This window comes from Neltuma alba, unplaced genomic scaffold (assembly GCF_004799145.2).
Source record: "Neltuma alba isolate B1F8T4 unplaced genomic scaffold, ASM479914v2 tig00005827_pilon, whole genome shotgun sequence".
NCBI lineage: Eukaryota > Viridiplantae > Streptophyta > Magnoliopsida > Fabales > Fabaceae > Neltuma > Neltuma alba.
Window position 1 is genome coordinate 21,125 of NW_021634245.1, and position 23,428 is coordinate 44,552.

General features: G+C 34.9%; 5 protein-coding genes, 1 non-coding gene and 1 pseudogene across 7 annotated transcripts; 1 reads left to right on the forward strand and 6 right to left on the reverse strand.

The window, feature by feature from the left end:
- Positions 1–759: 759 nt before the first annotated feature.
- Positions 760–1,741, reverse strand: LOC114748806 (glutathione S-transferase U17-like). Its single transcript, XM_028937260.1, has 2 exons — positions 1,389–1,741; positions 760–1,299 (listed from the first exon to the last, which is right to left on the reverse strand). The coding sequence occupies exons 1-2, from the start codon at positions 1,704–1,706 to the stop codon at positions 913–915; spliced, it is 705 nt and encodes a 234-aa protein (XP_028793093.1). The 5' UTR covers positions 1,707–1,741; the 3' UTR covers positions 760–912.
- A 4,353-nt stretch (positions 1,742–6,094) lies between these two features.
- On the reverse strand, positions 6,095–7,208 carry LOC114748810 (glutathione S-transferase U18). Its single transcript, XM_028937266.1, has 2 exons — positions 6,860–7,208; positions 6,095–6,767 (listed from the first exon to the last, which is right to left on the reverse strand). Exons 1-2 carry the CDS (start codon positions 7,175–7,177, stop codon positions 6,390–6,392), a joined length of 696 nt encoding a protein of 231 aa, XP_028793099.1. The 5' UTR covers positions 7,178–7,208; the 3' UTR covers positions 6,095–6,389.
- Positions 7,209–8,770: 1,562 nt separating this feature from the next.
- Positions 8,771–19,856, reverse strand: LOC114748817 (glutathione S-transferase U17). 2 transcript variants are annotated; one of them, XM_028937273.1, is made up of 3 exons: positions 19,801–19,856; positions 10,001–10,297; positions 8,771–9,389 (listed from the first exon to the last, which is right to left on the reverse strand). In XM_028937273.1, exons 1-3 carry the CDS (start codon positions 19,825–19,827, stop codon positions 9,024–9,026), a joined length of 690 nt encoding a protein of 229 aa, XP_028793106.1. In that variant the 5' UTR covers positions 19,828–19,856; the 3' UTR covers positions 8,771–9,023. The 2 variants fall into 2 exon arrangements, with proteins under 2 accessions (XP_028793106.1, XP_028793105.1); XM_028937272.1 differs by lacking the exon at positions 19,801–19,856 and having other exon boundaries at positions 10,001–10,342.
- LOC114748816 (glutathione S-transferase U17-like) lies at positions 14,871–16,502 on the reverse strand. The gene is made up of 2 exons (XM_028937270.1): positions 16,164–16,502; positions 14,871–15,412 (listed from the first exon to the last, which is right to left on the reverse strand). The coding sequence occupies exons 1-2, from the start codon at positions 16,485–16,487 to the stop codon at positions 15,044–15,046; spliced, it is 693 nt and encodes a 230-aa protein (XP_028793103.1). The 5' UTR covers positions 16,488–16,502; the 3' UTR covers positions 14,871–15,043.
- On the reverse strand, positions 16,858–16,928 carry TRNAG-GCC (transfer RNA glycine (anticodon GCC)). Its single transcript has one exon. It is a non-coding gene; the product is annotated as a tRNA-Gly (tRNA).
- On the reverse strand, positions 18,444–19,842 carry LOC114748815 (glutathione S-transferase U17-like). Its single transcript, XM_028937269.1, has 2 exons — positions 19,504–19,842; positions 18,444–18,854 (listed from the first exon to the last, which is right to left on the reverse strand). Exons 1-2 carry the CDS (start codon positions 19,825–19,827, stop codon positions 18,486–18,488), a joined length of 693 nt encoding a protein of 230 aa, XP_028793102.1. The 5' UTR covers positions 19,828–19,842; the 3' UTR covers positions 18,444–18,485.
- A 1,927-nt stretch (positions 19,857–21,783) lies between the features above and the next one.
- LOC114748814 (uncharacterized) lies at positions 21,784–22,783 on the forward strand (annotated as a pseudogene).
- Positions 22,784–23,428: the final 645 nt, after the last annotated feature.

Sequence of the window (23,428 nt, forward strand, 5' to 3'; positions counted from 1 at the left end):
CATCTTGCTGAAAGTTTGAACATTAATAAGGTTTCGGATCTTGTGTTACATAGCCCTACTTCTTGGGAGGCAACATGTTGGAATATACCTTTGGTTCGAAGTCTGTATGATTTTGCTACGACTAATGAAAATTTTTGAAGATTCCTTTGTCTTTCTGCCAGAGACTAATTTGAAATGAAAGTGCTGGTGGTGTGTGCTCTGTTAAGAAAGGATTTGAATTCTGCGTTAAAACAAATGACAAGCACTTGTTAATCATCTAAAGGTTCATTGTTATTATTGTGTCCTTGGATGTCAAGTTCAAGAATCATAGGAACATATTTTCTGCATTTGCTCTGATGTAAAATCCATTTTGTTTGGAGCCCATTCCGTGTCATCTACACAGATAGGAGAGGAAGGGTTGATTCATCGGATCCTATTTAAATTTTCTTTATCATATAAAAGCAATCAGATTCATGTTTTAAAAGGCGTCATCATTCTCCTACCTCCACTTGGAGAAAAAGAAATATTGCCTTTCATCAAGAATTCAGAGGAAGCTTTCATTATCTTAATGATGTCTGTTCATGGTCTCATTTCCCGGCAAACCAATACAGCAGAACAATTCTGTTGTCCAAGAAATTTGCACTAACTTTGGATTGTGAAGTATTTCTTGAATCAGGGTAATGTCAAGAATCAACGTGGCATCATTTGCTACCAGAAGAAACATGTTCATTGACTTTCGTGCTGGACATTATTATCCAATGTGCACTTCGTCTCCAAGAATTTTGATTCATATTATTTAAAAAGTCAAAAGTGAATACACATGAGGCCAGAAAAGAAACTGCTTATTATTACTCCAAAAGCTCGTCAAAAGACAATTATTTTAAAGACCAAATGCAGTTTGTAATCTCATTACAGAATTGTAAACGAGTTCGATTACTTTGCAGAAGCCGCGGCAGCTTTCCATCTTATCTGAAGAACCTTTACATATTCAATGAGTTTCTCAGTTTCAGGCATCAACCCCTTCACGTTAGGATCAGACCCGAATCTCTCTGCCCATTTCACCAAACCAGGATGCTTCGCTTCAACCATCAACTTTCTTCCGTTCATAGTCTCTATCGCACTCAACCAACGCAGCAAGCTTCCAAAAGTAATATCAACCAACCCAATTTCTTCTCCTCCAAAAAATCCCTTTCTTTCTTCTCTGCAACATTTCTGCAACTCACCTTCCATTGTCACAAGCACATCTTCTACTTCCTCCAAGTATGACTTCCTTGCTTCTTCGTCTTCTTCACCGAGAACATTTCTCATGGCCGCAGAACACTATCCCCAGTGAAACTCATTAGCATTAACCAAAAGGGATCGGAATAGCAGTAAAGATAAAGTATGAAGAGAAATTAATCGTTTGATACCTTGTCATCGATGTAGGCAGCCCAGAAACGAGCCATGGCTCGATCGTAAGCATCTGCAGGTAGGATGGAGGGACCGGAGTTCCAAACCTCGTCTATGTATTCGACGATGATTCTAGATTCACAGATGGGTTTGTCTCCGTGAAGGAGGACCGGGATTTTCTGCTGAACAGGATTTGACTGGAGAAGAAGCCGGCTTTTTGGGTTCCAGGTCTCTTCAATGTTTTCATATTCCAGAGATTTGATGTTGAGGGCAATCTTAACCCTCAAAACGAATGGACTGAACCATCCACTCAGAAGCTTGAGGTTAGTGTTTGCCATGAGTAGCTAGTATAAGAAAAACACAGGATGTGAGAAATAATTGTGAAGCTGATACTAGTACAAGCAAGCGTGAGGTGTTTATGTAGGAAAACTGGTAAAGTGGGAACCACCAAATTCAACACCGACCTTGCTTTTGATTGAAAGCGATAAACTATAATTATCATTTCTTGTATTTAGATACAAACAACGTTTGTGTTCTTAAATTTTTATAACAAATTTTTTATTTTGCTCCACTAATTATTTAATGTTTAATGTATTTATTGTTTTATTTTTTAAATTATTATCTCTCTTCATTACACATTTTTTTAATAATTCTTTTTAAGATAATAAATTTTTTATTTTTTTAATACTCTCTCCATATTTTGGTAAAAGAATTTCTATTTTTACCTACTTATTATCTTTAATTAATTTTTTAATCTATATAATAGAGTCTTATATTGTTTATAATAAAAGACGGAAGAGTATTAATTGACTGAGCAGCCTTCGCCGAACGGAATAAGGGCCGACAACAGTCCAATAGTCTCTGCCACTCATTTTCCGGATAAAACTTGGGCATTTTACTTGCAGTATTACCCCGGTCCTTAATATAATTAATATAAAAATTTATTTGATTTTTATTTTAATATTAAATATATAATCCAAATTTATTTTATCTTTTATATTTATCTTTTTTTTGCAAAATAGTCATTATAATAATAATAGTTCTAACCAATATACTTAATTAGTAAGAATATTTTAGGAAAAACAACTCTTATTTATTATAAATAATTAACTTAACTAATTTTTTTAGTCTACTCAAATTAATTAACTAGCTCTTATATTAAGAACTGGAAGTAATACTTTTTGTTTCAGTATTTCATCCTGATGATTTGAACAAATTTTAGTAACTTTTTAATAAAAATTATCGTTTTTTTAATTTTTTTACTTCAAGAATTAAAAATAGAAATATAATAAATTATAATTTGTTTAAATTAAGTTTAAATATTTTAAATAAGATTAGAAAATAGAATTTATGGTCAAAAATTTTTTTTAGACAGTGTATAAAATAAGTACATAAAATGAATTTTATTTTGTTTTACGTGAAAATGCTTACCAAAAACTCTTCATCCGACTCTTGGGAGTGCGTCGAGAGAGAAATTAAAATCATAATTTGGGAGCTTCACCAAAAAAAAAAAAAATCTTAATTTCGGAGTAAAAACCGATTTTGGAAAAAGTAGCCAAACAAGTAACTTTTTTCACAAAACCACTTGTACATTGAAAAACCATGATTTGGATATGGAAAATAATGATTTTCCAAAAAGTCTTTTTTTTTCTTTTTTTTTTTGCTTTCAAGGGTAGAAAATCATGGTCTGGTGTGTAATAATAAGAGTCTCAAATATATTATACTCAAAATGTAACGTCTTAAATATTATTTTAATATAAAAATTATTATTTCAAAAAATAAAAATAAAAAATTAATTAAATAAATAAAACAAAATAATACTCCCTCCGTTCCTTATTATAAGAGACATTTGGTGCTTATGGCATGTTCCTATATATAAGAGACACTTAAAAGTTGTCTTTACTTTTTTGTGTTGATTTCCTATTTTACCCATATTTATTGTCTCCAACTCACACTCTCTCTCCTTCCCACTTCTCTTTCTTTTAAATAATTAAAACAAAATAATAATATTTTAATATTATAAAATAATAATATTTTATTTTAAAAAAATACTAATTAAGTGGAAAAGCTTGAGGGCATTTAAGAAGAAGAAGAATTTGGGAGAAGGAGTCATTTATTGATGAAAGAAATTTGAAGAGTGTGGTTAATAAATGAAGAAAGAAAAATGAAGGGAAGACGGTTGAGTGGGAAGAATCAATGGGAGAAGAAGTGATAGACGGAAGAAAAAGAGAGAGCGAGAGGCAAAGAGGAAAAGAGAGGGCAAGCGTGTTGAGCTACACCGTATGTGATAAGCTCTAAGGATCATTTGGGTATGTAAAAATACTTCTTTTTATTAAATTTTTTTAATAAATATTTTCTACATATAGAGAGCTTTATGATAGGTCTCTTCAACATTATTATATTCCAGGGATTTGATGCTGAGGACAATCTTAACCCTCAAAACGAAGGGACTGAACCAGAGCCACCAAGAAGCGTGAGGTTAGTGTTTGCCATAAGCATAAACTGTGAAGAAGAAAAACACAGGATGTGAGAAATAATTGTGATGCCAACACAAGCATGATGTGTCTATGTAGGAAAATTATCGGAAAAAATGACATTAAAGTCCCACATAAGTAAATATACAACAAAAAAATTTCTTGAAATGTGACAATTCTTCTAAAGTCTCAAAGGGATTTGACTGCAATTTTCAGAAAGTTAAAATGATTTTATTGCCCTACCATATCAGAAACAGAAGACGCTAAGGTCAATTTCCCGCGCAGTGTGGCTCTGTTATGACTGAGAGAGAGGGCGTGGAAAAAGAAGGAAGGAGCCATTAATAATAAAGTATCTTCCCCATTATCATTAGTAAACTCCAAAGAAGTTTCATTTGAATCTCCATAAATCTTCAAGTCAAGAAATTTCTTTCCTCTCCTCTCTTGGAACATTTTTCTCGATAGATTGATTATGTTTGGGAATGAGAAATCAGAAAATCATTTTTGCCTTTAGTACTGTAAATTTTTTTGTTGTCTAAGATGAACAAGTAAATCAAGGAAAAAACTGTGTTTTTGGTTAGTGTGTGTTAGTGATTTAAGTTGGGTTTGTAGGATAATTATGGGTGTCATATTTTTGGATGTATTGTGGGTGATTTTGCTCTGTTTTGGCGTTAGTTCAGTGACAAAAGAAGAAAAAGATGAAGGTTAGGGTGGGTAGAAGCCTTTAGTACAAAATGGGATATTGTGTTGTCAATCAAACCACGATAGTTGTCAAATATGTGCCACAACAGTTGTCAACGTTGCTGCTTGACTTGTCAATAACAGTTGCGTGATTTTTTATGCAGGTTTATATTATTGATGGTGAATATGCCTAGAAAGCATCTATTGTACTTTGTTCATATAGGAGAAAAATTTATAAATGATGGAAAAGATGATATGAGATATGTGGGAGGTAGTATAAGAACAACAACTATAAAAGAGGAAACAAGTTATGAAGAATTGAAAGAAATTATATTATCAATTGTTAGAAAAGAAAAATTTTAAAAAATAAAAAAATTTCAAAAAAAAAAAGAAGAAGAAAATACTAGTTGGAGGTTGGCTTTTCATTATGCGAGGCCTTTTTAACCCGCATCGCCTAACCCTAACGCGTCACGGGTCAACCTGCAACCCACAATTTGACCTATGTTACCACCCCTACTCATCAGTGTCTTCCTTTTTTCTTCTTTTTTTTTCCTTGGTAAACAAGAGGGCTAGAGCCCATACAAGCTAGTACAACTTGATCCCAAACACTCAACATCAAATAAGGTCCTCAAACGAGAAGGACAGGTAGCAAAAAGAGAAGATTTGGATAAACCTCCCTTGGCCAAAGCATCAGCAAGCTGATCTTGCTCTCTTGGAATATATTTTAATTCAAGGTCCCAAGCATAGGACATGTATTCTCGTATTGGAAGGCAGAGTAAGCTCTCTGAGTTGGTGCGCGGCTCCTTCTTGAACATGTATATCAATCGAACTCTTTGAATCAGATTCTAGAATTACCTTCTTGAATCCAAAATCCCAAGCAAGTTTGAGACCCTTGAAGATAGCCCACTGATCAGCTTCGATGGTAGTGCAATTACCGAGAAAACAGGAGAAATCTACTATCCACATACCTTTACAGTCTCTTAGAACACCCCCCTACCCAGCTTTACTCAAAGATGAAGTCATAGCACCATCCACGTTAACTTTTATCCAACCTAAGTATGGAGGTTTCCAGGAACCCCCACTTGTATTAGACAGGTTTGTTCTAGCATCATCCTGGATCATGACATAATTTCCCCGGCTATTTTCAATGACTACTGCTTGATCAGGAGGCTTTTGAAAATCAGAGCCAAACACCATCTCATTCCTCCATAACCATAATTTCCAGGTAGTGACAGCCCATTTTAAATCCCAATTACTATCTTCATGTATACCCAAGTCTCTTTTCAGATTTAAAGCAAACCAGTTTTTCAAGGGAGAGTTGAAGAATTGCGCGTAATACTTTGGACTGATAAGCTGCCTCCAAAACTGCTCAGCATAAGCGCAATCTCTGAGAATATGCATGGCACTTTCCTACTCATCAGTGTCTTCTATTCTTGCAAGTTTGATGTTTTTCAACCCCACGCTCTTGCGAATATTGCAGCTAGGATAATTCACAATGCCCTCAAATATCTGGAGCCTACAATAGCCTAAAATATCAGAAAATGACCCGAGAAAAAAATCCAGTATTACTCAGATTTTGAATTTCAAGTAATGAAGCAGTGTTATGAAAAGTACATTGAGGAGATACTAGTATGTTATTTCTTCAAATTGGCAGCAAGAGAAGACAACCATTGGACTCTGAAATCATCTAATCAAATCCAAAGCACTTGTTTGCTGCTACAAATGACAGTGCAGCCCAAAAGAGAAGAAAATTCAAGAAAAACTTGTAAGAAGCACCCTAAATAATGTATCACCATTTTATTTAGCCATACAACAACAGCATAAGAGCATTTACATTTTACACCAGCAAGCAAAACACAGCCGTTAATTCTACTTCTTGGCAATTGCAGTTCTCCATTTGATCTGAAGGAACTTGGCAAGCTCTATGAGTTTATCAGTTTCAGGTATGAGACCATTCACAGCAGGATCAGCAGCAAATCTCTCAGCCCATTTCACCAGAGAAGGAGCTTTTTCCTCTACAAGAAACTTTCGTCCATACAAAGTTTCTACAACACTGAGCCAGCCCAGATTGCTTCCAAAAGCAATGTCAATGAATCCAATCTGGTCTCCACCAAAAAAGGGTTTTCCTTTGCTGATTTTCCCAAACGCATCCTCCATCCTCCCAACCACTTCGTCCATTGTCTCATAGTATGGCTTTCTTGACTCCTCATCTTCCACAGTTATGATGCTTTTCATTGAGGGAAACCACTACCACAATTAGAGAAACAAATTTCATTCAGAAAACCCAGAAATTGATGGAAAATACACACTTCTTTTCTCGGAAAGTTAAATTCTGTTACCTTCTGGTCGATGTACGCAGCCCAGAATCGAGCGGTTGAGCGATCATAAGCGTCGGAGGGGAGGATGGAGGGGCCAGAGGACCAATTCTCGTCGATATATTCGACAATAATGAGGGATTCGCAGATGGGTTTGCCACGGTGGATAAGAACTGGGATTAGGGCGTAAACTGGATTGGATTGAAGAAGAAGATCGCTCTTGGGGTTCATGTGCTCTTCGAAGTATTCAAATTCAAGTGATTTGATGTTCAGAGCAATCTTCGCCCTCATCGAAAAAGGGCTCGACCATCTGCCCAGAAGCTTCAGCTCACTCCCTGCCATCAGGATGGACCCAAGTGGGTTCGATCATAATCATTTGTTAGAATATATAAACAAGAAGTTTTAACTCTCCCTTGTCATTTTCAAATATTACGAGTCTGGGTATATCATTAGCTTCGTGGCCAGCTCAGCGATCCTATCGATGCACCAAGCATCATCAAGACGATGAAAGTAATTCATTTTATGCACTGAGAATTAAAGAATGGCTCTTCTCATCGCGAAATGATCATCTGTCTGATTATATGATAATAATATCGGTCAACATAACTTATAAACATTGATTTTATAATCACCGGCGAAGACAATATTACCTTTTTCGCAATAGTAATTTTATAATTGGTGAAAGCATTTAATTGGTATTAATGGTTTTTTATTTGTCAAGTGACATCAAACACACACAATAAATAATCCAACGATCCCCTTCAATCGCACAATCATTAATTCAATAATTCATATCTCTTCCATTTAAAATTATAGTATGTTTAATAATATAAGGCAATTTTGAATTTTCAGAGCGTAATTAACAAATATTTTTTGAAAACTATTAAAAATAAAAAATAAGTCATTCTCATAGAATAAACATAAAAAGAATGGGTATTCTCTAATGACATTAGTTGGCGGATTGATAACATAAATGAATTAAAAATGTCTTTGTAATTTTAATGATAAAAATATTATTTTACCATATATAATCTGTTTCTGCTCTTCTTGACCTGCATTCATGAAGGGCCAACATCATGTGATGTTGCAATTTCCGAGAAGATAAAATAATTCCCTGAGCAATGTCGTCTTGATATTAGAAACTTTGGTCATAGAATTTTTAAATTTCAGGATATTATAAGAAGCACAGCCTGCAATCTTATATGGCGCGTTTGGTAAGACTTATAAGAAGAAATGCATAGAAAATATTTTATCTCGATTTACATAATAAAACATGTTTATAATCATGATTCCAAACGAGGTTTATATGAATTGTCAGGCCTTTAGAAATTATGAGTTTAAACTTTTTAAAAATGCTTCAATGGATGGGTAAATTAAGAGGGAGAAAATCTTAAATGAGAATCTTTTATTGCTCAATTTATTTGTGTCAACGAAAAGTAATAATTTCAGCAAATGATTTTGTTGAACTCTCTCTCATCTCATGAGGTTGAGTCCTTACATCGATTTCCATTCTTGGTTGGAGCAATTTTTCATGAGTATTTGCAAATACATTAAGTTAAAATAAATTTTTTTTCGTATACTTATTTCATATTATGTCTATAAATCATAATAGAAAAATTACTTTTGAAAGCTCCAATGCCCGTTCTAAACAAGGTTGAATTCATTAGAGGAAAATACCACCATACCCAACTCACGACGCAAATTCAGTCATTCCACTAACAACTGACTATTTCCAAAGCACAACTGTGTCTCTAATTAGTTAAATACCTCAAATTTAAAATATCCCTCAAATAAGTCTCGAATGATCCGTATAAGCCTCACTTCCTCTCCCTTCCCCATTATGGATTCTTCAGATTCATGTGTTAAGTCACAATGAAGCTGTTGTTATTTGGAGGATATGGATATATCTGCAGAATGAAAATGAAACAACCAGACTATGATAAAATACTACCAATATAGTTTTAAATATCAACTCTAATTTGCATTACAAACTACTCCTCGGGTGCTAAATATATAAGAGTCTTATATTTAAGACGGAGGAGTATATTTTATGTTTAGAATTGAAAGAAATATTATAAATGGAAATTTTATTAAGAGAGGCAAGACGCAGACAAAGCCAAAGCCTCAGTGACGAGGCAAAACGACAGACACAATGAGACACAAGCCATTGCATGGATCTGCAGCGCAACTAGTTTGATGCCGTTTTAGCCATAAGTAACTTGGCGAACTCGCGAAGCTTGTCCGTTTCAGGCATGACGGGCTTAACGGCATCATCCGCACAGAATGTTTCGGCCCATTGGGCGAGGCCCGGTGTCTTGGTATGGTCCAACAACTTGAGCCCAATATGCGACTCGGTTACCCTCAGCCACCCAAGGAAGCACCCCAATGCAATATCCAGATACCCGACCCGGTCACCACCAAAGAAGGGCTTGCCTTTGCTGATGTTGTGATAGGCACTCTCCATTAACGCTAATCCTTCCTCTAATTGCTGTATCAGAGCCTTCCCCTCTTCGTCTCCTCTTGCACCAGCAATAGCTTTCATCGCAGGGAACCACTACATACACGACACGACAATTTCATTGTCAACTTGTACTAAATCCATTTCTAATTACAAAACTTTATTTATAGTTTACAAACAAGATCTCATAAATAGGACTTAGTATATATACAAAATCATCCTAATAGCATTAAATTTTCAATTATATTTATTTACTTTTCTCTCAACTTGATATTTCAAATTTCATCACCCAACGGCCATGCTTATATGACTTGGGGTTTTTAATATATAATACTAAAGTTAGTTGAATTGAATTTGATTTTAAATATAAAATCTCAGTCTACTTTATTTTCTAAAATTATAATACATTCTCCAAAATATTCTTATTAGTTACACATATGAAACGATTCTATCAAAGAATAGTGATGATTAAAAAAATATAATTTTTTTTAAAAATTAATTCATATTTATTATAAATAATTAATTTAATTATTTTTTTTATTCTACCCAAGTCCCCAATTTGGTCGCACCAAAAGCACTTAAAAATATATTTTCATACAAATCGAGATAAAATTATTTTCACATGCGCATCACAGCATCACTTCCAGAAAGCTAATGTAAACAAAGGAACTCTTAAGAATCGGAGTGAGCCTAACGAAGAAAAGTACCTTGTCGTCAAGATAGGCAGCCCAGAAACGAGCAACGGAACGATCGTAGGGATCAGAAGGAAGAATAGAAGGACCAGAAGAGAAGACTTGGTCGACGTACTCAACAATAATGAGAGACTCGCACACAGGCTTATCTCCATGAATCAGAACTGGGATTTTCTTATGAACAGGATTGGACTGAAGCAGAAGCTGGCTCTTGGATCCCAAAGTCTCTTCAAGAAACTCATAACTCACAGACTTAATATTCAGAGCTATGCGAGGCCTCATCACAAAGGGACTCGGCCATGCACCCAGAAGCTTCACTACTTTTTCTCCCTCCGACATATCTGATCGATCAATGTGTTTGAGTTACAGATTTACAAATGACATGGCAGGTTGTGGTAGGGGGTACATATAAATACAAGGGCTGCTGTGAAATTAAAAACCTGCAGAAACGGTTTGGCAGGTTGGTGCATCATAGCGTGAAAAGAGTCTAATGGTTGGATGAAAGAGGAGAGTGGGGTCATTAATGGCAGAACGTAAATGTGGAAGAGGGTCGGCGACTTTTTGTGGTGGAGGGGGATGCACCAAGGCCATCGCTTTAATGCATACTTGTTGCTATTAGTTGTATTCACTAATTTCGTATGGCAATGCCACCGGTCTAATACGGACTTGTGCTTTTTATTACTTGCTAGAGCTCAGTTCTATTTTAAGTCACTAAAAAAAAAATTTATTTTTAAAATAAGTTTCAAATAACTAATTCACGAATATATAATAAATAATTAGTTAAAATTAGTTAAAAATAATAAATAGATTAAAAATATTTTTTAAAAATATGTCCTTATAATAAATGAGAAGAAAAATAAAAAAATATATGAAAAAAATGATAAGAGAGAAATAATTAAGGACAATATTAAAAAATAAGCATTAAATGTTAAGATAAATTAAAATTGAAGTTTATAAAATTGATGACACACAGTCCCTAATTTAAAGACTATAAATTACTTATAAAGTAGAGAAAATGACCGAAAAAGGACTGTTGAAATTTGAAATGACAAAATGAGTATATAAATAACTGAAATGACCAAATGGGCATGGGGTATCAATCTGGAATTTTGTTAATTCGATAGAAAGACTAAAATGCCCTAAACCTCTCTGAAGATATGAACCGCAAAGAAAACAATAATATACCAGAAGAGAGAGAGAGCTGAGAAGACGAAGCTAGAGCAAGGGTCGAAATCTGGAAAGAGGGAAAAGGTAAGCAATTTTTCCGTTAAAACGCTAGTATCACCTGATTTCTTAACTCGCTTTGTTGCTGTATGCTCGAATGGGGATGGGTCTGTGAGTGTAGAAGGTTTGGATAAAGAATTTGACCAGGACGAGAGAGTGACATGTTGGAAATGGAAAAATGGTGACAAACAGTAAGCATGAGGTGGTTAGTGTTATTAAATTCATTAGTAAAATTGTAAAATCCTATATTTAAGTTGTCAATGGAGTAAGTGGGTGTGTGTATTTTTTGGGTGTTTCGAAAGATAAATGAAATTGATTATTGGGGAACTAAAATATTGATTTATGCTTATTTGTTGCAGGTTAGCAGGCTTTGATGACATTTAACATTGGGTCTAACATTGAGGAGTAATTTTTTTGGTGTAAATAGAATAACTTTTGAACCCTTAATTTTTTTGGGAGAATAGTTGACAGAGAGGTTATCCTTTTTGTAAATGATGTTAACTGGGTAGGATATGTTTGTAATCTGAATGACAAGGAAACATTAGGTGGTGGTTTAATCTTAATGTTAACTTGTCATTTGAATACAAGTTATGTAACTTCTGTCATAAACGTACTGGTTTTTGGTAAATATTATCACTTCAGTAGTCAATTCCATTATACATGTAGTAAAGTCTGAATGTTAATATAAACATATTATGATGTTCTTCAGGTGTACTTGTATGCTATTTTGTCAACACATTTTTACCATTTGCTTAATTCTTCCAAGGGAGATGGCGGAAGTTGCCAATGGGCATGACCGGAGTGGTTAATTTGATTACAAATGCTGTTATTCACATTACAAATGTTGTTATTATCATTATCGGGGTAGTGAAATTGGCTGAAAATAGATGTTATTTGGGTTTGAAAGAAATGAGTTAACAAATGGCAATAGCGAGATAGTAACTCTTATTACAAAAGTTGTAATTCACGTTACAGATATTATCATTATCATTATTAGGGTAGTAAAATTGGCTCCAAATACATGTTAAATTCATTTCACATTAACCAGTTGCAAATGGCAATAGCGAAATGGTAACTCTCATTACAAAAGTTGTAATTCACATTACAAATTTTGTCATTATCATTATCGGGAGTGTGAAATTAGCTCCAAATATATATTACTTGGGTTTGAAATAAACGAGTTGCAAATGACAATAGCGAGATGATAACTCTCATTACAAAAATTGTAATTCATATTACAAATGTTGTCATTATCATTATCGGAGTAGTGAAATTGGCTCCAAATACATGTTACTTTGGTTTAAAATAAACGAGTTGCAAATGGCAATACGGAAGTGGTCACTTTCATTACGAATGTTGTTAATCCCATTACGTGTGTAGTGAAATTTGGGTCCAAATAGATGTAATTTGGGGTACAAATAATTGAGTTGCAAATGCCATGACAGAAGTTACAACTTTCATTATGCATGCTATAATTATCATTACTTGTTTAGTTAAATTATTCCAAAAAAGATTTAAATTAAGCCAACAAATATCATAACTTACAACCTACAACCATAAGTCAAGTATTTTGATAATATCTGAACACTACTTTCACAAATACTATATGTTTAATTTACATAATCTTTACTACTATCACAGATGCTGTCTTTTGGTCAATGTGGTGGCTTCATTTGATGAAAACAAGCTCAATGTTTGTCATGTCTTGAATTAAGGTCATGATTCACTAGCCACCACACGAATGCATAATTCAGTAACTTGAAACTGATTTTTCAGCTCCTACTTTGAGCTCACAGGCTTGAAAACAATCTGATTCAAACAGTACAATCATAATTCAGCACTTAGAGACATAAATCATTATGTCATAATCAGTTTTTAATCTCTAGAGCTCTTCAATCCTCAAACCAACAGTTTTTTTTTTAAAAAAAAGAAAGGAAAATCAGTTTTATGCCTCGATACTTTAATTTCACAAGCATCAATTCACAAGCAATAACCCACATACTCATATATATACAAATATTTTACAAGTATTGAATTAACTTTTAACTTTCAAAACATTTCAACTAGCAGTAATATATAATCTGTAAATTATTTTCACTTTCAAAACATGCTAATATATAATTCAGATTCATTAAACAGTCTCTGAACACCATTATATCAGCTTCTAAATTTCCAAAACTTGAATCCCGCAACCTCAAGCATTAATAGCCCCAGCAGCAATGAACACACACACATGCTTGTAAGATGACATGCCATAGCCACTCACTACCCTAATAATGATAATAACAATTTGTAATGTGAATAACAACATTTGTAATCAAATTAACCACTCCGTCATGCCCATTGGCAACCGCCATCTCCCTTGGAGGAATTAAGCAAATGGTAAAATGTGTTGACAAAAAGCAAATGGTAAAATGTGTTGACAAAATAGCATACAAGTACACCTGAAGAACATCATAATATTTATATTAACATTCAGACTTTACTACATGTATAATGGAATTGACTACTGAAGTGATAATATTTACCAAAAACCAGTACGCCTATGACAGAAGTTACATAACTTGTATTCAAATGACAAGTTAACATTAAGATTAAACCACCACCTAATGTTTCCTTGTCATTCAGATTACAAACATATCCTACCCAGTTAACATCATTTACAAAAAGGATAACCTCTCTATCAACTATTCTCCCAAAAAATTAAGGGTTCAAAAGTTATTCTATTTACACCAAAAAAATTACTCCTCAATGTTAGACCCAATGTTAGATGTCATCAAAGCCTGCTAACCTGCAACAACGAAGCATAAATCAATATTTTAGTTCCCCAATAATCAATTTCATTTATCTTTCGAAACACCCAAAACACACACACACCCACTTACTCCATTAACAACTTAAATATAGGATTTTACAATTTCACTAATGAATTTAACAACACTGACCACCTCATGCTTACTGTTTGTCACCATTTTTCCATTTTCGACGCGTCACTCTCTCATGCTGGTCAAATTCTTCATCCAAACCCTCTACACTCACAGACCCATCCCATTCGAGCATGCAGCAACAAAACGAGTCAAGAAATCGGTGATACTAGCGTTTTAACGGAAAAATTGCTTACCTTTTCCCTCTTTCTAGATTTCGACCCTTGCTCTAGCTTCGTCTTCTCAGCTCTTTCTCTCTTCTGGTATATTATTGTTTTCTTCCAATTCATATCTTCAAGAGGTTCAAGGCATTTTAGTCTTTCTACCGAATTGACAAAATTCCAGATTGATACCCCATACCCATTTGGTCATTTCAGTTATTTGCATGTCCATTTTGTCATTTCAAATTTCAACAATCATTTTTTTGTCATTTTCCCTATAAAGTAATTAATCATATTTTTAAAACAAAAATAAGTGAAAACAAAGTGGGCCTATTTGCGTTGATTACCGTCGTGAGAGGGCAATGCCAATTGCCAACGACCGCTCTCATTCATAAAAAGTACAGTTCGAGATATTTTAATTTGACTAGGGCAGAACACAGGTTAGGATGAGACAGCGGAAATGTCCAGCCAATAAAAATATTACATGTATTTTGAGCAAATTGCCAGTCAAACACACAATCTTGAACAAACAGCCAGTCAACCCTTGTGTTGAAGGTTTGTTTATAAACTTGAGAAGAACGTACAAAACCCCCAATATAGTTTTAAAAGGTTAAGTGAGACTAAACCTCCTCGCCACCTACAAACTCATCAAGCTAACTCAAATATCTGAAATTGTAATTGTTCTCATACGCTATTTTCAATATTTCCGACATTACTCTCAAGAAAATACTAGGAATCATAAATAATATTCAAGCAGAACCGCCAAATTTTGCACGAATAACATGGAAGAACTCAACAAGCTTCTTCGTCTCGGGCATAACAGGTTTCACAGCATCATCTTCACAAAACTTTTCAGCCCATTTGGCCAGCCCCGGCGTCTTGGCCTCGTCGATCAACGCGGTGCCGGTGACCGTCTCCGTCACCCTCGTCCACCCCAAGAAGCAGCCAAATGCAATATCGAGGTATCCGATACGGTCGCCGCCGAAGAAGGGCTTGCCTTTGCTGATCTTGTTGTGTGCATCCTCCAGCAACGCCAACCCTTCTTCCACCTGCTGTATCACAACCTTTATCTCTTTCTCCCCTTTTGCTCCAGCCATGGCTTTGAGGGTGGGGTACCACTGCACAGACATACACATATATATAGTAACGCAAATTATTAAACAACATTAACAAATGCATTGTGTATTAACAAATCATCGTTTTAGACTTTTACTTATCATATTGTATGTTGATTTATTCTAAGAACATAAAATATCCAAATAATAAAAGATAAAATAACGAGAGTACTTTTGTTCCCATGCAGCTGCACAAGACCTTTCCGACCCTACAAACGGATACATTGAAAACTACAACTTGGTAGCAAATACCCAAGCAGTTTCACCCCATAAAAGAAAAAAACCCAAACAGTTAATTATACAAAGCATTTATACTCCAATCTGCCGTGTGTTATTAGAAGACTCTATAAAAGACATAATCATGATCGAATAATTGTCATATATATATGTCGTACTTAAGTACTGTACAAATTAAACTGATACTCCTCCGGTCCTTAATATAAGATATATTTAACTAATTTGAGTAGATTAAGGAAGTTAGGTAAGTTAGTTAATTATAAAAAATATGACATGTTTTTCCTAAAACACCATAATCATCTTCCTTAATATCCTCTATCCCTCTTCTACTTGATTATGATTAAGGAAGTATCCATAGAGGTAATTTAGGAAAAATTGATAAATATGACAAATAGGTCTTATATTTATGATTAAAATTAACTCAACAATTAGGTTTTATATTAAGGATCGGAAGACTAAAATGGCAACAACAAAAAAAACGATACGAAGAATGCTATACGCGTATTATTGTGCATACCTTGTCGTCGAGATAGGCAGCCCAGAAACGAGCAATGGCGCGATCGTAGGGATCAGAAGGAAGAATAGAAGGACCAGAAGAGAAGACTTGGTCGACGTACTCAACAATAATGAGAGACTCGCATACAGGCTTATGTTCATGGATCAGAACAGGGACTTTCTTGTGAACAGGATTGGACTGAAGCAGAAGCTGGCTCTTGGATCCCAGATTCTCTTGAAGGAACTCATACTTGACTGACTTCATATTCAGAGCAACGCGAGCCCTCATCACAAACGGACTCGCCCATACACCCAGAACCTTCACTGCTTCCTCTCCCTCCGGCATGATGATATGAGTTCTTCTTCTTCTTCTTCTTCGATTTGAGATCTCTGTGTTAAGTTACGATAATGACGCAGGTTCTGGGAGGATGCTATACATAAATACAAGAGGGAGAGTGAAAAATTAGGAAGCGTTTGGTTTGGTTGAGCAGGCTGTTTCATGCCGCATGCTGTGAGAAGGGACGGAATGAATGGTAGGTGAATGGGGGTTAGATGGCATGAGCTGCACCTGGCCCCTTCGTTAATAGTGCCATTGGTATGAAGTAACTAAGGGGAAACGCCAAAGCACTATATAACTTGTAGATATTTTATCTTTTTGCGTATTCCGAGCTACTAGATTTTACACAAAACAGTTTTTTGAAAAGGACCCTTTAACATGCACCAGCCGGGAATCGAACCCGGGTCTGTACCGTGGCAGGGTACTATTCTACCACTAGACCACTGGTGCGAGATGTGAAATGACCGACCATTTTTCCAGTCGTTTTGGGTCGTCGCGAGATTCATCTTCTAATTTCCATGCAGTAATGGAACCATCGGTATCTGAACTCTATAATGTAGTCTCTATCCTTTTTTTTTTTTTTTTGGACCAAGAATGTAGTCTCTATCCTTTAAACTATAGCATATCATAAAGATTGAAGGAGAATTTAAATTATACTCATGAGATTATATGGCCCTGGTAGAGTAAATATTTCGCTGTTTCAAGAGTATGTTTTGTTGCAGTTTATTATTTAAAGTGTATAGGGGAATGCTTTGTTATGTGTTTCATCTACATATAGCCTAGCAACTTCTTTGTAAGCAAGTCCGATTTTTTTTTTCCCGAAAATGAAATGTACCACTTCAAATGTCATACTTTTTTTTAAATTAGAAGGAAAAATAAAAAATTAGAATCATGTCATACACCATTTTTATGTAATGTTTTTTATTTTTTAAAAATAATTTAAGGAGACAAAAACAGAAAATATTTATCTTTGTTAACAAAGGCATAAGATGCATCCAAGATCTTCAAATATTTTTTCAAGTACATCTAACAATCTAAAATATTTTTTAATTCATTTATTATTTTAAAATATTTTTTTTAGGTAAATTCAGTACTTTAAATAGAATATAGCAGTTTTGATTTCGTTTATAATTCTAGACAATTAATTCTTACATATTTCTTTAATTAAAAAATTAAAAGCTTTTGACTCACTCTTGCACTTCACATTTCACTCTTGAACAAACAACCTTTCAACCTTGTTTGAAGGATGTTAATGATTAAACTTGAGAAGAACGTCCAAACGCTCCAATATAGTAGCAGTTTAAAGGGGTTAGGTAAGGCAAGGCTAAACCGCCCTACAACCTACCAAATCAAATTAAAAGAGTGTTTGGATGAACCCAATTCATGATTTGAAGAATAATTTCTGAAGAATAAATTTTGTGAAAAAATGATTCTGAGAAGTGAGAGTATTTGGATAATTGTTATCAGAAATACTTTATATATATATAAATTACTAAAAAAAACATAAGTTAATATGATAATTATATAAAAGATAGATTTTATGATATATTTTAATTTGAAGGAATAAAATTGTTAATAATATATTTTTTACCAACATAATTAATAATACATAAGATAATATAATTAATAAATAATTAATGTGTATATATATTTATAAGATATAAGATTAAATGTGTTTATAAAAAAATAATTGAGAGGTGTTAAAATCATATTATTGTTAAAATCTACTCTGACAGGCATAATCATATTATCCAATTTAAACCAGAAGCAGAATAGATTCACTTCTCCTGAAACCATGATTTTAGGTTCCAAAATCATAGTTGCGGATTATTTCTCCAAAATTGATGTTGTTTGAGTGACATCTCACCCAAACCATGATTTTGCCTCCCAAACCATGGTTTTGAGGCATCCAAAAGGTCCTTGACCCAAATTACTGAAATTGCCGTCATACATTACTTTCAATATTTCCAACGCTGCCCTCAAGAAAGATACTAGGAATTATAATATTCAAGCAGAACCGCCATATTTTGTACGAACAACATGAAAGAACTCGACAAGTTTCTCTGTCTCTGGCATAACAGGTCTCACCGCATCATCTTCCCAAAACTTTTTAGCCCATTTCGCCAGGCCCGGCGTCTTGGCCTCGCTGATCAACTCCGCGCCGGTGACCGTCTCCGTCACCCTTATCCACCCCAAGAAGCAGCCAAATGCAATATCAAGGTACCCAATACGGTCGCCGCCGAAGAAGGGCTTGCCTTTGCTGATATTGTTGTATGCATCCTCTAGCAAAGCTAGTCCTTCATCCACTTCCCGCATCAGAACCTTTATCTCTTTCTCTCCCTTCGCTCCAGCAATGCCTTTGAAGGCTGGGTACCACTGCATATATATAGTGGCACACATTAAACTAATTAATAAAATTATTGTAACACTTATTTTGAAATACAATATATGCATGAATATGTATATATGTATGTATAAAGTATAAACTGATCGTTCCCAAGTTAATAATATGCAAAATATCTATGCTTAATTTAATTAACTGATCCACCAAATTTTATTCCCGTACAGTACAAGACATTCCCGACTGCACAAAACGAATAAACACTACAGTGACTTGGGAGCTGGGATGAGTATAAGCGCAAGCGGAAGAAGAAAATCCAGTCTCAAAAAATTAGCCTATTAGGAGGGAGAGTCCCTGGAACTCCATGACATTCTCTTAATGAAAGCACTAATATGATGAGCATAAATCTAAAGAAAGAGTCTAATCCCAAAAGACGAGCATATTAGAAGAGAGTACCCTTTGAACCTATAAACCACACAATACTTGTGAAACTCTCAATGTGGGACTAATAACACGAGCAAATACCCAAGCAGTTAATTATACAACAATTATACACGCACACTCGAATATAATCTGATGCGTTAAGACTATATATATAAGATACGACGTATACTTGAGATACTGTACATATTAAACTGATACGAAGAATACTACTGCACATATTATATGTACATATATACGTACCTTGTGGTCAATATAGGCAGCCCAGAAACGAGCAATGGCACGATCATAAGGATGAGAGGGAAGAATAGAAGGAGCAGAAGACCAGACTTGGTCGACGTGCTCAACAATGATGAGTGACTCACAAACAGGCTTATCTTCATGGATAAGGACAGGGACTTTCTTGTGAACAGGATTGGACTGAAGCAGAAGCTGGCTCTTGTCTCCCAGATTCTCTTCAAGGAAATTATACTTGACTGACTTAATATTCAGAGAAATGCGAACCCTCATCACAAACGGGCTGTACCATACACCCAGAACCTTCACTGCTTCCTCTCCCTTCGACATGATGATGATATGAGTGCTTCTTCTTAGATTTGAGATCTATGTGTTCAGTTGCAATAATGGCGCAGGTTCTTGGAGGAGTTGTGTATATATGTTATATATATATATATGTACACACACACAAGAGTGATAGTGAAAAATGAGAAAGGGGTTTGGTGGGGTTTAGCAGGTGTGGCCTTTTGGGTGCATGCGGCATAGTGTGAGAACTGAGAAGGGAGTGAATGGTAGGTGAACGAGATGGAAGGCAGCTGGATGGACAGCCTGTACTTGGCTCCTTCGTTAGTAGTGACACTTTGAAGTGATTGGAGGGGAACACCAAAGCACCAGTATAATATTTGTATATCTTTTATTTTTTTGCGTATTCCTATGATGAAGTTATTGCACTTACCAAAAAAGAAAAAGCTGAAATTACATCACCAAAAAATAACAATCGAACCCGGGTCTGTACCGTGACGGGGTACTGTTCTACCAATAGACCACTTGTGCAGATGGGAAGGTTGGATTTTACTTATTGTGATGCAAAACTAATGCAACATTCATCTTTTTATTTCCTGGCAGTAATGTTCCTTTAAACAAGTATATATAGTAGAGATTGAAAGAGAAATTAAATTTACTCGTAGGATTATATAGCTTAATTATGACCCTGGTAGAGTAATATTTTCGTTGTTTCAAGAGTGTTTTGTTACAGTTTATTATTTAAAATGCAGAGGAATGCTTTGTTCAATTGTTGGGTGTTTTATCTTCATATAGCATGCTGAAACATTTTTTTATGTGTATCTAGTACTTTAAAGTATTTAATAGTTCATTTAATATTTTCAAATATTTTTGTAATAACAACAAAGGGCCAAACTTAACTTGAAGCCTATACTCATGGGTTAGCTAACCTAGCCCAAGACGGCCTAATACATAGAAAGAAATATCAACCCAAAAATAAGTGATTTTTAAACCGTTTACAAATTTTATGAAAAATATAATTTAGTTTATACTTGGCTATTATTATGAAAAATAGTTATTAGGATTTAACAATTTTAAGATTTTATGATGTCTTCGTGTATATTCGTATTTTTACAAGCACTCTCTCTTATATATAGTAGCCATTTAAAGTAATTTTTTCAAGTTACCAAAATTTCTCAAAAGTGCTTTTCATTTAAAAAAAAAAACCAATCTTGTCGTATAAACTGAAACAAACAGGCACAAAAATGACAAAAGATTTAAGTGTTTTTAATTGGAAAAAATCAATATATATGTGTGCATATTAGGAATAATCGGTCAAGTTTTTCTTTTCGTCAGGCTCTTTTTAAGCATAATAATGAATAAAAACATGCACTTTATGTAAAAAACACAAACTTAGAATTGTTCTGGTAAAAAAAAAAAAACCTTGAATTCTATGCCAATTGCCAAGCACAAACTTCTTAAAAGGACTAAATTAAGTAATAAAGTAAAATCAAATAAAAAAGGAACTCAGAGCGTACGAATCTGTTGGTCCGTCACTAAATGAGACTTGGATGTCTTCATTTGAGATGTGACGTGATTAATTTGCTCTTTTGCCCTATTTTGGACCTGTTTGGGTGCTCCAAAACCGTGGTTTCAGAAGTACTTTTCCGCAAAACGAGGTAACTTCCTTCACATATTTACTTCATAATCCGTAAAAGCACTTTTAAAACCATGGTTTGGTTTCTATCCAAACATTTCCTTTATATACCTTATTCATTACCATTCCCGAACCGTGAGGTGGACAGGACGGTTAAAGCTCATTCCTCGACTGAAAAAACCAGAATACTAGAATGCCACTTGTATAGAACAGAAAAGACCTCTTCTTCATTTTCACTCCCCAAAAAGGAAATTTTCATCTAGCCAGCTCTTTGATTCAGCAGTATAAATGATATCAGCACCAAACTTTTTAGCCAACCTCTTATTCTTCCTGCTTCATCTCTTTCCAATCTTTCCTCTAGAGAATCAATGGAAGCTAGGTATGCTTCAATTTCTCTTCTCTCCATTTTCTTCTTCCGGTTTCTTGCCAATTTGACCTCTGCTCAAATCTGCCACAAAACATGTGGCAATGAGGTTCTTCTGTACCCATTTGGCAGTTGCTCTGGTTGTGGCGACCCTCGTTTCCAACCACAAGCAACCAACAAAGGCTGTCCTTCACCACTCACACAGGGTCTTATCTTGTAACCTCAATAGACTACTACAGACAAGTCATATGTATCTCAGATCCTACCATGTCAACTTGCTCTGGGCTGTTCCCAGCAAGGGCTTTGGCTTAGATTGGGATGCACCCTTCACGTTGCTTTACTAGGCTTTTCCAAAAATTCATCATCTATTCACAGTTCTAAGCCTCTCTGTGATCAAGGAACACCAAGTTGCAGTCTTCTGAATTCATGCAGCCTTATTAATACCTTCAGTACTAACCAGCCCAGCTCTACGTGCTGCGTTTACACACCAGTCAATCTTGGGCCATCTTTTGAAATGGATTTGCAGAAACTACAATGCAGTTCATATTTAGGGTTTTACAGCCTCAATGGAGAGAAATCCAATCCTTTCAAGTGGAAATGCGGAATAGCTCTGAAGTACTACCTCTGGTTTTAATTATAAGACCTCGTTTCTAAACTACAAACAAGGTCTTATGATTAAGATTGGAGGTAGTATAAATTTAGTATGACAGATAATTATCCCAGCTCATGTATTGCTTGTCAAAGAAGCAACGGAATATGTGGGTACACTGGAGATTTGAATTCATTTTTTTGCTACTGTCCTAATGGGATTAACACAACCCCACATTGCTTATTTGCAGCACATTATGATGTTGGATTTAGAAGTGGTATGCAACTTTACCTCCCGTTCTTCCCAACGTGTCAATTGCATAACTTAACCCTGAGATTGTTTTGGTTATTTTGTTTCAGGGGTTGCTTGGCTGTTGGTCTTTATGGCTTGGTCTGTGGTTGGGTTCTTCTTGTAACTTAATATGGAAGATGACGAACTTCAAGTCAACCTGATGGTCCAAGTAAGAAATGAAACTTTTGAGGCTTCACTACTTCGTTATCCTTGGGATTTACAAGATTCTGGGGGAATATATTATTATGTACCAATTTATTACTTAAAAATTTAGGCCGTCAATTTCTGATCTCACTGGGAGGCAAAAGTGTGTAAAACTGTTACTTCCTCTGACATCAGACAAGTTCTGCAATCAATGAGCTCCAAAAGGGGATTAATCTTTTCTGAAATGTATCATAGAATGGCCATATGTTACATTAAATTTCTGTTCAGATCATAAAGGTTATTGAATAGCTTGTGAAGGAGAAAGCCTTGTGGGTTAACATCGGTATTGAATTTGTGATGCAGCAAGTTAAAATTAAGGAATAGGCAATAGGGTTCCAACCCATTGATCTCTATTCATTAACAGAGAAACCCTTTGTGAAGAAGTCTTTCACATATCTATTAGATATTAGTGAAGCTGGTGGTCAGCACGCTCTGTACCTAAAACTACAGGTTCATGTTCGAAGCATTACCTCAGTGGCATCGTATCACTTTTGAGAACCCCATAAACACAAGTTTGAATATTGAACTGAAGAAAACAGAATCGATTGATTAATTCACAAGGTTA

Bases quoted from the DNA above. Each gene is read 5' to 3' on its own strand.
- LOC114748806 (XM_028937260.1), bottom strand. From the start codon at position 1,706: ATGGCAAACACTAACCTCAAGCTTCTGAGTGGATGGTTCAGTCCATTC. The intron at 1,300-1,388 runs GTATCAAACGAT...CACTGGGGATAG, and splicing joins CTGCCTACATCGATGACAAG to TGTTCTGCGGCCATGAGAAA.
- LOC114748810 (XM_028937266.1), bottom strand. From the start codon at position 7,177: ATGGCAGGGAGTGAGCTGAAGCTTCTGGGCAGATGGTCGAGCCCTTTT. The intron at 6,768-6,859 runs GTAACAGAATTT...TAATTGTGGTAG, and splicing joins CTGCGTACATCGACCAGAAG to TGGTTTCCCTCAATGAAAAG.
- LOC114748816 (XM_028937270.1), bottom strand. From the start codon at position 16,487: ATGCCGGAGGGAGAGGAAGCAGTGAAGGTTCTGGGTGTATGGGCGAGT. The intron at 15,413-16,163 runs GTATGCACAATA...ATGTCTGTGCAG, and splicing joins CTGCCTATCTCGACGACAAG to TGGTACCCCACCCTCAAAGC.
- LOC114748815 (XM_028937269.1), bottom strand. From the start codon at position 19,827: ATGTCGAAGGGAGAGGAAGCAGTGAAGGTTCTGGGTGTATGGTACAGC. The intron at 18,855-19,503 runs GTACGTATATAT...ATATATATGCAG, and splicing joins CTGCCTATATTGACCACAAG to TGGTACCCAGCCTTCAAAGG.
- LOC114748817 (XM_028937273.1), bottom strand. From the start codon at position 19,827: ATGTCGAAGGGAGAGGAAGCAGTGAAG. The intron at 10,298-19,800 runs GTTCTGGGTGTA...AAAGTAGTGAAG, and splicing joins AGGGAGAGGAAGCAGTGAAG to CTTCTGGGTGCATGGCCGAG. The intron at 9,390-10,000 runs GTACTTTTCTTC...TCGTGTATGTAG, and splicing joins CTGCCTATCTTGACGACAAG to TGGTTCCCTGCGATGAAAGC.